This window comes from Hoplias malabaricus, chromosome 18, assembly GCF_029633855.1.
Source record: "Hoplias malabaricus isolate fHopMal1 chromosome 18, fHopMal1.hap1, whole genome shotgun sequence".
Taxonomy (NCBI): Eukaryota; Metazoa; Chordata; class Actinopteri; order Characiformes; family Erythrinidae; genus Hoplias; species Hoplias malabaricus.
In genome coordinates, this window is record NC_089817.1 from 15,614,325 (window position 1) to 15,631,941 (window position 17,617).

The window sequence follows — 17,617 nt, forward strand, 5'->3', positions numbered from 1 at the left end:
AAATATTGACAAAACAGGAGATGTATGTATTTCTTTGGACAGTGAAGATTAATTTGAGTAATCAAACACAACAGGCTAAGCAAGGCCAAAACACTTTATTTGTTCTTTTCTTCCTTTAGTAAACTTCTGTTAACATGAATAAAATATAAACAGCCCCAATCTCCAAAATAATATAAACAAAGGCCACACATTTCATTCAAGATGTTGGAGGGGACAGAGAACGGGGGTGAGCTTAAGTTAGAAGATAAGTGTTTGTCTCCATGACAGCTGCTTTAAGCTAGCTGTTTTGTAAATGTTTTTTGTAACATATGCATTTTAAAACATTTGTTTGGGATTTTTTTAATCTTTTCTGGCACTTTGTATATAGTGACAAGCAAAGAGTGGACAACAGTAAATGCAGAAAAGAGAAAAAGAAGTTCATACATGTAGTGTTGGCAGAGAGAGAGTGCAGCATGGAATCTCTGATCTTTTCCTCCATGCTAAATACATACAATATATGTATACAGTATTAAACAGTTTAGGACATAACATTTCATCACAATAAAGGTTTGATTAGAAGACATAAGAACATAAGAGAAATGGGGAGTGAGGGGGGGTGGGGGGGGTCAAAACAAAACAGCAGGGCAAACACCATGCATTTAAAGCAGAGATTCAAAAAACCTTTCAGAGTCTCTTTGCAGCAGGAAAATGCCACTTTCCTCCCAGCCTTGGGTAAATACTTGAAATGACAGGAAATCCCACCATTAAAATAACTGAAGGCATACAGTAACAAATGCTACCACAATGCTGTGGGCACTTCAACAGTGACTCCTCGCATGGTAAGGCATAAAACTGGCAGTAACTATTGCATTCTGCAAATCATTCAGTATATGCGAAAGTTAAATTAAAGACTTTAAAAATACTTCAGTCTGGCAGGAGAAACCTGCTATAATCTGCAGAAAATAACAAGGCTGACATGATAGCTTTAATCAATGACAAATTTCATTCCTTGTATCATATATAGAAATCGTCCCTTTGCGGCTCAAGGAAACACTAGTGGGCTTTAAAAATAAAAAATTCTACAATATAAAGCACAAGTTAATGGCTACAAATGCACAGGCAAAACCCATGAATCATGGTCCAATGGAGGGAGTATGAGGACAATGACTGATGAAATGGAGGGACTAGTGGTTAGGTGGAACATTTTGGATGCTACAGTACATTCACTGCGTCGCATTTTCATTATCACCAGCACGCACTGATTAATGGCTGCATAAAGGCATTTAAATGAGGATAGCTCCATAATCCCATTCATATAGAGAAAACAGACACGTGCACGCACGCACACAGAGAGAGATTGCATATTAAAGCATGTTATGAGAGAGGTCGGGTGGATAAACTGTCCAACGTTGCGTAAAGTATAATCGCATTTTCTTTGCTGAAAGGTTACAGTGGCACAGAGCACTTTGGTGAGTGGCGAGTTTAAGGCAATACTGGTGAGCTCAGTATTGGTGAGGGTGATGTGGTGGCAGGGGTTATAGTTTATTGGGTGTTGGGGGTGTATGCATGTGCTGGGGGTTTCTCTGGCATAAAAGGTAGGAGATAAAAGGCTTCTCATTTATCTTGCATCTTCTCAAGGATGGGTGCGATCATGTCAAATTTGGGCCTCTTGGCTGGATCCTCATTCATGCAGATCCTCATGAGTTTGCAGATATGAGGCGAGATGCCAGGTGGGATGGTGGGGCGTAGACCTTCCAATGCCACCTAGTGGATAACAGAAGGAAAATATACAATACATTTGCATTAGTCATACTGCTTCTACTCTCTTCAATTACCAAGTTATAGCGTTCTCACTAACCACTAACAGTTTGTGATATTTACTTGCCATTTTGTGGCTGAGGTGTTATATTATTTACACATTTATTTATAAAGACAACCAGTTGTTTTTTCAGTCTCTTCTCAGACAAATTTAATCCCACAACAACAGACATAAAATTCCTAATACCTTCATGCCGATTTCCATGTTGGAGAGGTCAGCAAATGGCACCTCTCTGGTGACCAACTCCCAGAGCAACACAGCAAAACTCCACATGTCTGCAGAACGCCTGTTAATCTCCTCTGGCTTCTTTTGCAGAGCTGTGGAGGGAGGGAGGAAGGAATATTACATATACATGACATAAAATGAGAAAACAAAATTATGCGTCTTAGGTTTAATAAAAACATCCTTGCCTCTGGCAATGTACCAGCTTGCCAATGGCTTTACGTTTATAGAAAGAGGCCGGTTCAATAAAGAGTACTGACAAGAAGGGCGGAAAGGAAGAGGGGAAAAAAAACAAAAATTAAATAATAATAATAATTCAGGGAGTAAAAGGAACTGTGCTTTCACCTCCCTCAATTTCCATGGCTGAAGTGCCCTTAAGCAAGGCATCTTACACTCAACTTCTCCTCTGGTGATACTGCTGGCAGTCCGCTGCTGCGTGTGAATGTGCACATGTCCCAACACTAACTGCCTCTAGTGTGTGCTTTAAAACTTGTTCACTAACGTGTTCACTACCATGAGTGGGTTAAATGCAGAGACTCACATTGATTAATAAAAGGTGTTATTCTTCTTCTTCAACCAAATATGAATTCTGCAACACAAAGAAATCTCTCTAAAACCTCTCAAAATATTTAGTTTTAAAGAGTGTTCAATAAAATGATGCGATGCTCATCACTGTAAGCAAACAGGGTCTGGTCTACACACTCTAGTCTATTGCTGGAATGCAGTGTTTGCTGGAAATTTGGGTGTACAGGAACAAATAGATACAACTCGCAAGAAGTCAGATATTTGTTCAAATTCATAATTAATGACTCCACTGCTTAAAACAAAATGCTATAGCCTATTGACGTAAGAGTGCTCGGGCCATGAACATTAAACGCTAAATGGTGTGTGGGCCAGTGGGGGTGGGGACAATAGTGCTCGGACACTGTATAAGGCAACCAGGCCAAGTGTGAGATTAAGTGTTATGTCCTTCCAAGTTAAAGCATCAAGAATAAGAAAAAAAAGGAGGGAGAAAAAAAAAAAAAAAAGGACTTTGGTCGACAAATTATACTATACACACAGTTTTCCAGGCAACTCTCTCCCTTTGCTTAAAATATTTTAACGCATTAGAGGCATGAGAATCATTATTCACAAATGGTTAATTCTCTGCACCATACATTAAATGTAATATCCTTCCTAACAATAAATTACAAACAAGTCTCTTTGTCAAGTACACAGATGTAAACAGGATATTATATAAAATGTGGAAAAACAAGAGAGGAACTGAGCTTCCCTGTGGGAGTTTCAGAAGGTTATAAGCTTCTCTAGGCACATAGAAACAAGTTTGGAAGGATGTAGAAGGACAGTGTAGAACCAATGGGAATATGTAAAAAGTTTAAGAATCTAAAGGATGATATATTTTAATGAAAGAATTGTAAATAATGGGGCTAAATGAATGGGCAATACCTTCAGGGGCCATCCATGCTGGAGAATACATCCTGCCAGGACACTGGAAGGAGAATTTCACGTCCGCCATGCTTATTCTGGCTGTCATGTCCTCATCAATCTATTTTCAATGCATACAGGAAATTAGTAATATTTAATCATTGGGATTTATTGTATAAAATAGAACAATATTTAATGGTGTTGCCACCTGAATCAAACAAGGAATGAATGTTGTGATTTTTCTGCTTGTGGTAGTCTCCTTTCTCAAAGCAGACATGTTTCAAGATCTAAGATTTGGCATGTTTCAACATTTTCCAGTGTCAGTGACATCAGCGTTTAAATATGTTTCATAATATGAAATCATTAATACCAGACGTCTAAGTATGATAAGACTTTTATTTTACTGGGAATATAAATAATTTTGCCTTGCGTTGTGTATATTCAACTTGTTGGCTATACACACCATCTTTTTCTTCTATTTAAATCTTAAAAATCAGAATATACGTGCATATTAAAATGCATCAGCAGAGCTGGGGCTTTCTGTGTGGTAACACTACTGTATTTATTGTAATTATGTCTGAAAAACACAGGAAGAAGCCTTGCAAATACATACTATCAATAAAGTTTGAGTGAGCATAAACTACATTTCCATAAATGTTGTAAAATCATAAAATACTTAGTTGATAAGACACATTGCTATTAAAAATGTTATAAAGGCAGAAACAGATACTGTTTTGTATAAGCACAAACGTCATCTGGTTATATCTCTGTTTGATGATGTGCTATACTTTTTTATTATTCTTTTAAAAACTAAAAGCATTGTACAGACATTTGTAATCTTACCATGATGCTCTTGCTATTCAGATAGTGGCGTGGGATCATGGGCTCCAGTGTATGCAGGAAGGCCATACCACGTGCAATATCAAGTGCAAATTTTACCGCCTGCATTTGATCCACCACGAAGTCTACAGGAAGACAACAAATAATTTAATAATATTACAATTAACTGTTTATAATAATCAAGGAAATAGAAAACAAAAATACACACGAGTGTATGCATGCCATAGTAGCATTACTCACTAGTGCCTTCATGAAGCACGTTGTAAAGGGAGCCATAGGGCATCCAATGCGTTATGATGACAGGGTTGGGAGCAGGGGGTGACTGACACGCCCCCAACATTGGCAACACATTAGGGTGAGAGAAGATTCTATAGTAGGGTGAGACACATACAAACACACAACAAAAATATAACGTGTGCAGACAAACATTAAGGGGAAATTTCTCAGACCCAGATCAAGCTTATTCAGATAAAGTGATTATCCCCACATTTCAGGTCTTAGATTTTACTATGGAAAACTTGCATATGTGGATAGAAAGGTTCAATAAAACACAATGGAAGACTAAGCCACAATGAATAAGCCAACAGGGTATCACAATATTTTATAGTGCCATTTCCCACAATTACATTACCCTGTAGTGTTGGCAGTCCATAATACACTATTTTACTCAGATCTTCTTCCAGTGCAGTCGGAGCCACCACAAATGTGAATCTTAATTATTAAAACGTGTTTAATGAGTAAGACTTTGTGTCCTGTATTGTGGAGTGGACGCTAAATCTTAGGTGTGAAACAACATTAATATCATGCCTGAAAGCTAAACCAGGTTTATGGTTTCACCACCATGCGCAGTGGTTATTTACAGCTAGTGTGTGAGAAACTTCTGTCTGCTCTTGCAATGTAGCAGTTTGAGCACTGGAGCTGTTTATCGGGCGTGAGCAATATGAAATATATATGAATGTTTAATTCAGGGTGGGTTGTGTGGTGTGGGGATTTAAGGACTAACAAATATTACGCACAGAAAAATCTGAAAAATATTATGTGTGAGGTGTCTCACGTTATCAACATGCCAGTGGTGTGGACTGACAAAATTTATTTAATGCTAGATTGAGGCTTTAGAAATGGCAAATAATTTATTACAGATTTGGTCTTTGCTCTACACAAAGTTGTAACCAATTTTCTAATATCTCAGATGTAGTATTATTACATATTACAGTGTTCATATCTCATCAGGTCCCTTGGCATCATCACTCGACAGAGATCTACTGACATGTTTGCCTACCTCAGTTTTGGGTATTCTTCATTAAAGTCCCGGCTCTTTCTGGTAGTCCAGTCGCGAATATGAAACACTTTTACCACTATATCTGTTCCTTGCCAACGTCCCTTCCATAACTGCCACGACAGAGAAAATAATGTGAGTTTAGAGAAACAATGGCAGAAATGTAAACATGCTGTTTGGGTCACAGAACAGAGCTCACCTCTCCAGAGTGATTCTCATTGATCCTGGCCATAAATGACAGCTGCTTGTAGTCTATGCCAGCGTGTTTATTTAGTGTGCCATTGCCTACAGTCATAAAACCAACAGGACACAAAAATATTTAAGAACTATTTAAAACAGGTATGCCATCTATGCATCCTTCTGGGCTGTTTCACCATGTCTAACACTCTGAAATCAGCTCTTAAAAAAAGGTCCTGTACTTAAGTGTCGAAAGCTGAATCAGGTATAATTCTTAAGCAAACATTGCTGTGGCCTATGAGGACTGCAGTCTAATATTAGTGGTCTAAGGTATGATGTACTATATGGCAGTACAAAGAAAAAACACGTCACAGAAAATGGCTAAGAATTGCAATATTACAAATCCTTTATGATTTAACAAAAGCATAACATTTTTGTGCTTACGCGGTCGTGTTCGGGTCGTGCCCTTCCAGAAGGTGTCCTTAAAAGGGACTTTGGTCAGACTCTGTCCTTGCTTCTCAGCCAATTCTGAACAAAACCACAAGTTTATGTGAGAAATGCTGCAAAGCAAGTACAGGCAGCTAGAGAACATGATCTTATTACAGAATGTTTATAAGGTCTTGGTTGTTTTATGAGTCACGTTTGAATTGCTCACCTTTAAGACGGTCACGCAAGTGTGGCTTGGCTTTGTCCATTGGAGTTTCACCATATTTGTTGCAGATGCTCACTTGAGCACCATTACTAACCAGATCCTAGAGGGAGTGGAGAAAATAAGTGGAAGATATTTTTGTAGGAAAATGCAATTAGAAATGAAATGGTTGAAAGGAAATTGATATTTTTAACACTCTGCATGACAGTTAATTATTAAAATAAGCTTGTTTCTCTTACTGTATTTATTCATAAACTAAATATTACTAACAAATTACGAATATGAATTTTACACTGACGTGAGAACTAATGCAGTTCAGTGTTGTGGCCAGCAGATGGAGCAGTAAACTCACCTCAGCCACCAGGTCATGCCCCCAGAAGCAGGCATAGTGTAGTGGGGTGTTGCCATGCTCATTGGCTGCATTGGTATCCGCTTTACACTGGATCAGCTGCAGGAAATACACATACACTCATTCATATTAAATATATTTTTGCTCTCCAAAGAAAAGCATGCATATATCCAAAACTGTAACTTTATAGGAGAAGAATAGGATGTTATTTCTTCCTTGGGTCTTTTTACATTCACTTCCATTGAAACATTTTATAAATATATTCAATTGTAATTGTCAAAAAATTTAAAATGCACTGAATATAAATATTCAAGAAACACTTTTTTTACTTTACAGAACGTTAAAACACCTAACAGTTCACAGGTGCATGAGTGTGTGGTTAGGAGAGAGACTGTGTGTATGTAGGTAAGAGGTAAGGGAGGGGCTGTTTCCTGACAACAATGCTGTGGACTGTGGTTGGCCAACAGGTGCATGGCAGAGTTTATCAGCTTTTTGGTTTACACCTAATTCAGAATATTACAGGTTATTAGATACAGGTGTGTACCAAACACAAACACACCTTAGTCAGAATTTCTCTGTGTCCATGGCTTGCAGCCAGGTGGAGTGGTGTGTCATCTCCACGGTTCATCACATTGATGCGAGCTCCTCTCATGATGAGCATGTCCACAACTCCGGAACGGCCCTCACGGCACGCCCAGTGCAGCGGACTGAACCCGTGATCATCTCTGAAAAGCACACAGGGTGATGCCTCACAGTTAGATAAGATAGAAAAATAAAAACACATTTTTCATAATAGATAACAGATTTTTCAGATCATGATGCACACAAACACACACCACAACCTCAATGCTCCACATGGGCTTTCCTTTTTAAAAGCCTCCAAAGGAAAACAAGATTTAGGATCTTGCTTAGGATTTAGACTAGAGATGCATGAATACCGATATTAGTATTGGATATTTGCCCGATACCATGTTCATTTACTCGTACTCACAAACGAGGCTCCGATACCAACATCCCATCCTAATGAGCAGACAACTCAAAATGTTGGTGATCTGGAATTAATTCACAGTCTGTGATGGCAACCAAAGCAATCTCAGGCACATGGTTATTGAGACCACACCTCTGCATGCACTGTTCATTCCTCCACTGGCTGCTACTAGCAAATATCCTCTGTAACTGACAAGGTAATGCATTAGCTATACCTCTCCTGCTGAGAGCTGTTGCACTTGCCTCCATTGCTACTGTGTTGCCAGATCTGGCTTAAAAAGTTCATACCACCCAACTGTCCCCCCCCGTGAAACAGTTCAAGCTTGACCAGAAATATCATTTTAATAGATCTCTTTACACCCTACCGGTATTTGAGAAGAAATTTTCCATGACTTTTCCAAAACCTTTTGGGGTTATTTATTTTTCTAAAACTTGGAAATTGCTATTTTCATATTCAATAACATTTCCAGGTTTTTCATAACCATACTATTATTTGGCTGAAGGATTTACTCATTTCATCAATATATTTGATGCCACTTTGAATGTTGAATTTGATTTGCCTATATCGCAGAATTCAACAACACTTAAATTAATATGGCAAGTGGATTGTTTACTAAAAAAAACTGCAGTAGAGCCACAACACCACCCACCACAGAATCAGGGTGATCCCAGTGTCAGCTGTCTGTCTCTAAGGCTCCCCTTATGGGTTATATTTAAACAGCAGTTAACTGGTCCTTTCCCTCTGTCCGAAGGACATTCCTTCATCCCCTCCACGTGTGTGTGTGTGTACGTGAGAGAGAGAGAGAGAGAGAGAGACACATTCCCTCACTCAGCAATAGGCTTTATGTATGTTTTAAGCAGGATTCTTTTTCAGATCATTTTTACATTCAAAGTACAGACACTTATTGTCTGGCAGTTTTAGTATTAATTGCATTCATTGTTCACTCTCCTCATATAAGAAACACAGAGTGCTGTACAGTTATTTCACTCACTCTTGCTGCTAAATAGAACTTTAAACTCTGCTATCTGAAGCATGAAATATAGCATGTCTATTGAATCTATATTTAGTTGACATATTTTCTGGTAGCTATGTAAGTGTTGTAATTTCATTACAATTATGTAAACATTGCGTCTAAGCCCTCCTTATTAGCTACTGTTAACACAGCTAACCTTAAGACAGCTGCTAGAGCTTTTCACACTGCAATGCCACATGACCACAACTGACCACACACACACAGAGACAGAGAGAGAGAGAGAGAGAGAGAGAGAGAGAGAGAGAGAGAGATGAATGATGAGAGGAGAAAACTTGGGTTTGGCTGCAGTCATAGAGGTTAAAGTTCTCTGGATACACAGCTACCATGTACAAAGTAATGACCCAAACATATTTCATCAGACAGCTCCCTTTGGCAGGAAGAGAAATAAACAGGATATTTTAAAAAAGATGGAGCAAGGATGAGAATATTGTTTCCCTGTGGGAGTTTCAGAATTTAATTTATTTACAGCTTCCCAAACAGCTAGGCTGGGTCACAATGTGAGGTTTTTAAAGGATGTTCCTCTTTCTCAATCTGATATATAAATTACACCAGGGCAAAGAGGAAGAAACAGAAATAGAAGTTTTTAAAAAAAATTTTAAGCTTTATCTGACTTCCTGCCAATATGAAGCTTCGGTTGATATGTCACAGTCAGGAGCTCTGAAATACAGTAAAGACTGACACTATCGAGGAGAACATGGAGTGAACTGGGGAAATTAGAGCGGGAGCGACAGGAAATAATACTCCTTCCCTCCCACTCACAGATATACACAGCCCCCTGTCCACTCCCCTTGCCTTTTAAGTGTACATGGGCGTTCTGGTCTGTTCGTAGAAAGAGTTTTTCTCTTGTCCTTGTAAGGATATAGAGTCCAAAGGCCTACATCATTAGCACCCATACCAACAGTGCAAAAGCACACACTGACACAGCACACAAAAAATTAGTTTCAGAAACACACTGGAGAATGCATGAGTGCATGCAGCCTTTGAGGATGGCATGATTACTTAACAATTCAACTGTTTGATCAAAGTAATAATATTAATATTAAAAATGCTAAAACTAAGGCATATTTTATAATTGGCCAAGCACTAAAATAATTCTGAAGCCTGTAGTACTTACACAACCATGAAAGGTTTATAAAAAAATTACTGACAAAAAAAAAAGACATCACTGACAAACCTAAACCTCTTGGATTTGTCAATATTAATATTTTTAAACTAACTTTAAAATTGAGTGCAATGCACTGACAGCAGAACCCAGAAATAACTGTCAGTCAATGACTGTAAATAGTATATATTGAAATATTGAAAATGTGTTTAAAAATTATAATTGCTATTGAAACAGTATATATTGCAATATTGATATTGTATTCTTGTCCAGCCCTCGCTTATTTATCATCACACATTCTCATAAGAACCAAAATACCAGAACACTATTCTCCACATTTTAAATGTTGCAAATATTCAAACCCCATTTCTTTTAAAAGAGGAGACAAAATGCAATGATGGGCATATCATTTAAATCCTAATTTAATTTATGAAAAATATTTGCACATTTTCAAGTTGATACCAGCAACATGTTCTTTACACAACACATTTGGGAACTGAGGAAAAAAAAGTCTGTAGTTTGGAAAAATAACTGTTTTCCGATTCCTGCTTGTTAGAGGAATTCAGTCGCTCAACCGCTCGGGGTCTCAGTTTTTGTGGGTTTTTTTTTTTCCGTTTTATAATGCAACAATTGTTTTCAATGGGTGACAGTTCTGGACAAGATGAGCTCCTGAACTCTTTTACTGAGAAGCCATGCAGAATGTAAACTGGCCTTGTCTTACTGAAATAAACAAGGCCTTCCCTGAAAAAGACGTTGTCTGAATTGCATCATGTTGTGCCAAAACCTGTATATGTTGTTCAGCATTAATTGCACCTTCACAAATGTGCAGGTCATCCATGTCCTGTGCACTAATGGCTCCTCATACCATCACGGCTATTGAACCCTGAGCTTAAAATAAGCTGGATGGTCTTTCTCTTTAGCCTGAAGTATGCGCCATTCATAATTTCCAAAAATAATTTAAAATTTTGATTTATCAAACCACAGGATACTTTTCCACTTCGCTTCACTCCATCTTAAATGAGCTCAAGTCCAGTGAAGGCAGCTGCATTTCTGGATCCAATTCATATATGGTATTTTCCTTGCATTTGCAAGTTTTAACTTGTTTGTTGATGCAGTGAAAACTGTGTTCACAGACAGTGGTTTTGGGAAATTTGCTTAGCATCATACAAAGTTACCAGTCCTTTATTCACAACATTTTTGAATAGATTTTAAATAGATTTTAAATGATTTGCACATCACTTATCCCTTTTCTCTCTTCCTTAATACACATTTTGCTCAGCATCCCAGAATTTCTGGAAATTGTGTTGTACATAGAATGTCTACTTAAGCCACCTTACAGGTATGACATGTGGTATGCAGTGCCGTCAGCGGACATCTGTCACAGAGTAACAAATAGATCTAACAGGCACTTGTGGTTTAGCACACTACAGCAGTTTTTTCCAGTGAATAGAGGCTCAAAACAAATATATTTATAGAATAAAACCTTATACCTGTGAGAACAAAAATCGAGTGAATATATATATACTAAGTATATCTTTTAACCCAAACTCAGCACTGAACTGTGGGTGGACTACTTGGCTTGTATTTTTTCTCCACCACATGTACACACACACACACACGAGTCATAAATACTGCCCTCATTTTGAGATACCATCCACATTTTTAAATACAGCAGAATACAGTATTACCGCACAACCTTAATAGTAGTAACTGTCACACATCCACTTTTGTTTAGTTTTGAATGGCTATGCAATGGAACAGTGAAGCACAGCAAAAAAAGAGTATAAGTCCCGACAGTTTAAATCACTAATTTAATAAAGCTGATGTCCAAAATATAAAACAGGATAATGGAAGTGAAACATACAAGCTGAACGCAGCAGTGAACTACAGTAATTTCAAGCAACCTTGTGCTACAGTGCTAATATGAAAGGGGATAAGAAGATGTGAGAGGAAACCATGCTATTCTTAGTCACTGCCAATGCCACAAACAGTGCCTCTACAGATGATGGAGCCATTCCATTATTTACAGCACACATCAACATGTCAGTCTCCAGTCCTGTGCAGGAGAGAGCTCATTTTCAGTATCCCAGAACAGGCCAAATGTACATAGGCCCCCTATAATTATTTAGGGGATATATGGGAGACCACAAAATGCTTTGCTAACTAAACTAAAAACCCCAAATTTGAAAATTCGGCAAGTAAAAATCCCTGCACAAATTACCAGATTGCATCCTTCATTGCTGTACTTCAACAACCCTAATGAGGGGTTCATGCTACCAGATGTCCAAGGAGCAATTCCTAAATATTTTTCATTAAAAAAAAACCCTTTGAGGACTGTATTCTCACAGAGAAGTCCAGTCTATAGATAAGATATGCGCAGTCAAGCCCACTTCCCTTTCTGAAATCTCATAGCTGCTATGGCCATAAATGACACAACTGTGTGTTTGCCATTTCCTGTTCCCTCCCACAACAACTAAGGGTCATGACATGTAGATGCCTGCAAAAGCCCAAACTATAGGAGAACTGCATGTTATGCTCCTCATGGCTAAGCTCTGTGAAAAATCCCCAAACTATATAATCAAAAGGTATCATTACACTTTAAGCAAGTGAATAGCAATGAAAACCAAAAACCTTGGCTGTAGCTTTCAATTTTGGGAAAAGAAATACCCTGGAGATGGTGAGAGAGGAAGGAAGAGAATGAGAGGGTGAAGATAAGAGAGGCCTGCTGTTGACCAAGGTGTTGAATTAAATTCAAGAAAATAACTTAAGCTGCAAACCAATTATGTGAATTAGGATTTGATTCCCATCCAGTCTGTACAAGACCAGGGTACAGTGTCCAAGGTTACAGGAAAATCTAGCCAATGGGCAATTTCACACCTTTACTTTATTGCTTTATTTCCAAATTGTAAAATCAAATAAACAAAACTTATTACAATATTAAGGTACTTTTTTCTTACTCCAAAGTTAATCACCTCATGCATAAAAACTTCTACAATCATTCTGGAAATTTTATTCAACATTAGCCTTTTCATTGAGTCATTTTTGTTTAATATGCAAAGTCATTATTATATGTAAATGGAAACCCTCTCAGAGAATGAGAGGGAGGGAGGGAGGGAAGAAGAGAGAGGGAGATGGATGACAGAAAGGACTTGCAGCGCTCAAGTCAGCGTGCTCTGGTTAGTGAGCTCATAGTATGGAAACTATTTGTCCCTGCCATTCCATTGCAGTCTGGTTACTTCTCCCCCTCCTGGCTCTGACTCATTATAGAGCAAGAAGCTACGCGTAAGGTGACACATCCCTTACGATAGACACACTGTAAAACATACACGTCTGGGGTAAGCCTGGTCTGGATCTGAGCTGTCAGAGGGGATTTTTCAATTTCAATATATATTTTTATATCCAGCTTTTGGAGAAGCCTACTAGCTTAGCATTTTTTTCAGTGACTAGCGATTTGAAGTGTGCAGGAAATGCCTAGATAAAATCTACATCGGACATGACGAATATCTAAACTCCTCACGTGACTGTGCCACTACCCTTAGGAGTTACTAGTGTTGTCTGCCAAGAGCCTGCCGTTGCCTGTGATCTGCTGATCAGACAGTAAATATGCTCCAGCATGTTAACAGTCCCCACGGGGAGTGTTAACCACACATTACTTCCCTGCAGCAGAGTGTCTAATTAAAAGCAGAGGATTCAAAACAATTGAGTGTAATTCAGATTCTGAAGCATTCCCTAATTTTGGGTTTCATTAGAAATGAAACAGAGAATTAACCATAAGGGCCTTTTTCCAATAAGTTAAAACATGTGAAATAAATTGTCTCTGATTGTGTAAAAACGTGAACTAAACCAAACTACACACAAGTGTCATGAATACCTGTTTGAAATCAGCAACAATCGCTTTGACGCACCAGCTGTCTGGAACACATTACCAGTACGCAGAAAAGACTTGGGGCCAAGACTGCTGTGAGCACAACTTTGGCAGGGGGGGAGGTATTTCAAGAGTCATGGATCAACGCTGTGTATTCTCTGTACCATATAGGGATACATTTTCAATTCCCTTCACTAACACGTGCAGAATCTTTTCCACTATGTCACCATCTGAAAGCTGCCTTTGTTTCATTCGTGCTACCAATAATGATCTCCTAGCAGTTGATACCTTTGCTGCCAGGAAGACATCTGAAGAATTTATGTGGATTCTTTTACTTCACAATGAAATGTGTCTTGATGTGATCAAACAAGTTTGAGGATCTGGCAACTTAAGCATTCAATGATCTTTGGTCCAAACATCAGCAGTTCCTCTATAACATTCAGACACAAAACCTTCTCGCTACAAGAGAGATGCCATGGGAATTGGACTGAATACTGGCAAAAGATCTCATGTCAAATTTGGCTCACAGACATAATTAGTAGAAAAATGACATGATGTTGCTTGACCATACCTGATACTACAACATACAATACTGAGTTTGAGGCTATAATCTCTTGATCTTTTGAGTCAAAACAAGGCTCAAACCACAACCACAGAAAAAAAAAGATAACAGATAGAGGACAAATCTACAGAAAGCACTGCCCACAGTGTATGGATTTAAAACAAAGATAAAGGCTTGAAAAGGTAAGACAAACTAGATCAAATCTATCCCTGCAGAGGGTTCACGCTTGTCGCAGGAATGTTGAAAGATTAACCTATTGGTTATGGAGGCTACAATATTTTAGACTTTCTCAACCAAGTGATGCTAATACATTTAATAATGATGTTTGTAGATGTCTGCCAGTGTTCCAACTAATTTTAGGCATATCTGAATGTCTACTTACCCCTGGTTAAGGTCATTCTCTGTATTGTCCAGCCAAAGTCGGACAGCCACAGCGTTGCCCTCTCTGCACTGGGTGAAGATGTCATCCATTGCAGCTCCTCCTTACTCCTCGGATTGGTGGAATCCTTAGTCCTCTACCAGGAGTGTCCTGGAAGAGGAGTGTGATGAAGAACCTTGATGCCACAGATAAGGAACTGTGGAACATTCAGTCACAGGGCAGGTAGGCTTGGAAGTGCCGTCACTCGTTAGCTGTGGGGTGAGATCTACAGTTATAGGATGCATAGGAAACCTTTATGACTTACTACAAGAAATTAATACAAAGATTTACACTCTTATCTGCATTAAAGTCTGTAGTATTAGCAAATTAGTTTGCACATAAATGTCCAAAAAAAATTTCTTCCAAGCTTTTCTTTAAAAACACAAAGGATTTTCAATTCCACTAACAATAAAATATGTAAATTAATTAAATTAAGATTATAACAAATGTGTTTGCAATGTTATTCATATGCAGTTTGATGATTATAAACAGTAAAATGTGGAGAAAAAAAAGTGAAACACATACAAACAAACATGCAAATATTTGAGCGCAAACCTTTGCTCTTACAAAATGAAATAAGCAGATAAAATGTAACATTAAATGTTAATCAAACCTAAACGTCTGTTCAATGTAATATTTTAAAGCTAAATGTCTCTCAGTGATGTCACTGTACATCCTGAAAGTGTTCAGAATGATTGCAATAAGAGCCAGACATTCAAATTCAACAGGAAAATGATCCTGTGTCCTCAAACTTATTTTTGAAATTATATGAACTCAGAAAAAAACATGTAAATTAACTGTCCGTTTTGGACTCTTACCATTTGGATTCTTAACATTACAAAAAAATCAGTTTATCTACAATAGCCCATTATACGTAAGAACACACACTGAATGAATTTTTAAAACTCAACTAATACCCAAAACACCACATTAAGCAACTCTGGTATTCATTTTGTGACCTTAACACTAAACAATGCTGTCAGAGCCAAAAAAATGGTTAGATATTATCAGACTGTGCTGATTACTAAGCTGAATTGTTCTCCAATGAAACATATCTTCTATAGCTAGTTGTCTTCCCACTCATAACTTGTCTTGAAACAGCCAATAAACTTTGCCTAATTTAGGCAAACTCATTATTTGTCCTGGCCTCAATCCTTCCCTTACACATGTGAGCCAAGGATTGTGTAAAAGAATTGCCAGTGCCCATAAACATAATTTTATACAAACATAAACACCCACAGTAAGAAACAGTTATACAGTTTTTCAAGAAACCAATAACGTTGTACCTGGAACTGTGTAAATATGTTAGGCATGTTAGAGAGAAAAAAATTCTATATGATCATAGTGTCAAGTACATACTGCCAACAAAATACAATACAGGTTGCCTTTGGTTTTGTTTTTTTGGTGTTTTATTTTGATTAAGCTGGTTATCTTAGCTGTTACAGGATTAACTGAATTATTTTAATAATAATTGTATTAATTAACTGAATAAAAATTGGAAAAAGCAAAGCGGACAAAGCATTCACATCCCCAAAACCACCTCTATTTCCTGTCTTAGTTCAGTTAACATTTGAGCTAGTGGTTTCATAGCAATGCTTCGTGTCCATCTTTGTACACATTTATTTTAATGCCTAAATCTTTGACACAATCCTGTAGTACTAAGGCTGTATAAAACTGATACATCACAGACACATTTTATGGGGGTTTAGAATGTAAAAATGTTAAAAGAGCATCTTTGTGAACCTCTCTCTACTGTCCTGTCTAGTCCAGCCCAGTCTGGTCTGCGTTCACTCAGAACTAGTGACGTTTTCACGCTTTAATAAATCAAGAGAACAGCTAGTGGCAAAAAAGAGAAGATACACAGTTAATACAACACATTTCCTCATGTTTAACATGACAGAAGACGTTAAAACCAAGTGTCCTATCGTTAGCTTACATTTCTTATTGAAATTTTTGCATTCAAAATACTTTTTGATGAATAAACAACTATTTTTTCACAGAGCTCGTCCGTTAGCCTGTTAGCCGCGAGCTAGCGCCGTGGAGAAGCTGCTCTGTGGCGTTTCACACGAAAATAGCGCAGTGCATTGGGTTTTTCTGAACGAATGAATTCATAATAAGGTTGGGTTTTACCTGCTGTATTGTCCACTGTGTGTGCGAGGAAGAGACGAGGAGGGTAAGGACAGTCTGGCGGACAGTAATGTCCACACCCAAGTCTGCGGAGGTTCAGTCCACCTCTCCGTGGTAAGAGTGAGCGGAGTTTCTTCAAATTCACTACTCCATCGCCCTCTGTTGGGAACAACCTTAAAACCGTGCCCTCTGGACATGAATTTACACACTGCCCTGGAGAAATATTATTTATAAAAACAGAATTAAATAGAAATACATTTACTACATTTTTTTGAAGCCTTATCCCATAATCTACAATAACCTCAATATAAAATATAAAACTAAAACAATGATTTTTTTTAGGAATAGGATTTTAATTTAGGAATTAAAATTTCACAATGTCTTAGGAATTCAGGAAATAATGACATGAGGGACACTTTAGAGTTTGTTTAACTCTTGAAAAGTGTTTAAGGAATGCTTTATTTATTTTACTGTGTTCAGCCCTCATGTTTTGTTTTTACCACAGCAATGTACCCAGAAAAGTAAAGCTATTTCAGATAAGTGACATGAATCGAGTGTGTCTAAATTTATCCAGTTCTTAGTATTGTGATAAGTCAATGCCCTGTCCAAATAGCTGTGGTTTCTAAAAAGCTGTTCATAACCACCAAGTAAACTGTCTCTGCAACTGTAAATGAGAACTTTTGACAGAATTTTAAGGTAAGCCTAATGCAATGCTTCACTGATTAGTGAGCCTTATTTTAAAAGAACATTTACTCCTGGGCTTTCCCAACAGTTGCAAAGTGTAAT

The 17,617-nt window shown here is 37.8% G+C and overlaps 1 protein-coding gene across 1 annotated transcript; it reads right to left on the bottom strand.

Moving 5' to 3' along the window:
* Positions 1–85: 85 nt before the first annotated feature.
* ilk (integrin-linked kinase) lies at positions 86–16,983 on the bottom strand. Its single transcript, XM_066650618.1, has 13 exons — positions 16,835–16,983; positions 14,669–14,916; positions 7,296–7,461; positions 6,740–6,835; positions 6,394–6,490; positions 6,183–6,266; positions 5,761–5,846; positions 5,565–5,674; positions 4,526–4,653; positions 4,289–4,410; positions 3,467–3,566; positions 1,985–2,115; positions 86–1,743 (listed from the first exon to the last, which is right to left on the bottom strand). The coding sequence occupies exons 2-13, from the start codon at positions 14,755–14,757 to the stop codon at positions 1,594–1,596; spliced, it is 1,359 nt and encodes a 452-aa protein (XP_066506715.1). The 5' UTR covers positions 14,758–14,916; positions 16,835–16,983; the 3' UTR covers positions 86–1,593.
* Between the last annotated feature and the right edge of the window lie 634 nt (positions 16,984–17,617).

Excerpts from the sequence above, each read along its gene's own strand:
- ilk (XM_066650618.1), bottom strand. The coding sequence starts at position 14,757 with ATGGATGACATCTTCACCCAGTGCAGAGAGGGCAACGCTGTGGCTGTC. Across the intron at positions 4,411-4,525 it reads CGTGCTTCATGAAGGCACTA|ACTTCGTGGTGGATCAAATG; the intron begins GTGAGTAATGCT and ends GTCTTCCTGTAG. Across the intron at positions 1,744-1,984 it reads ACATGGAAATCGGCATGAAG|GTGGCATTGGAAGGTCTACG; the intron begins GTATTAGGAATT and ends GTTATCCACTAG.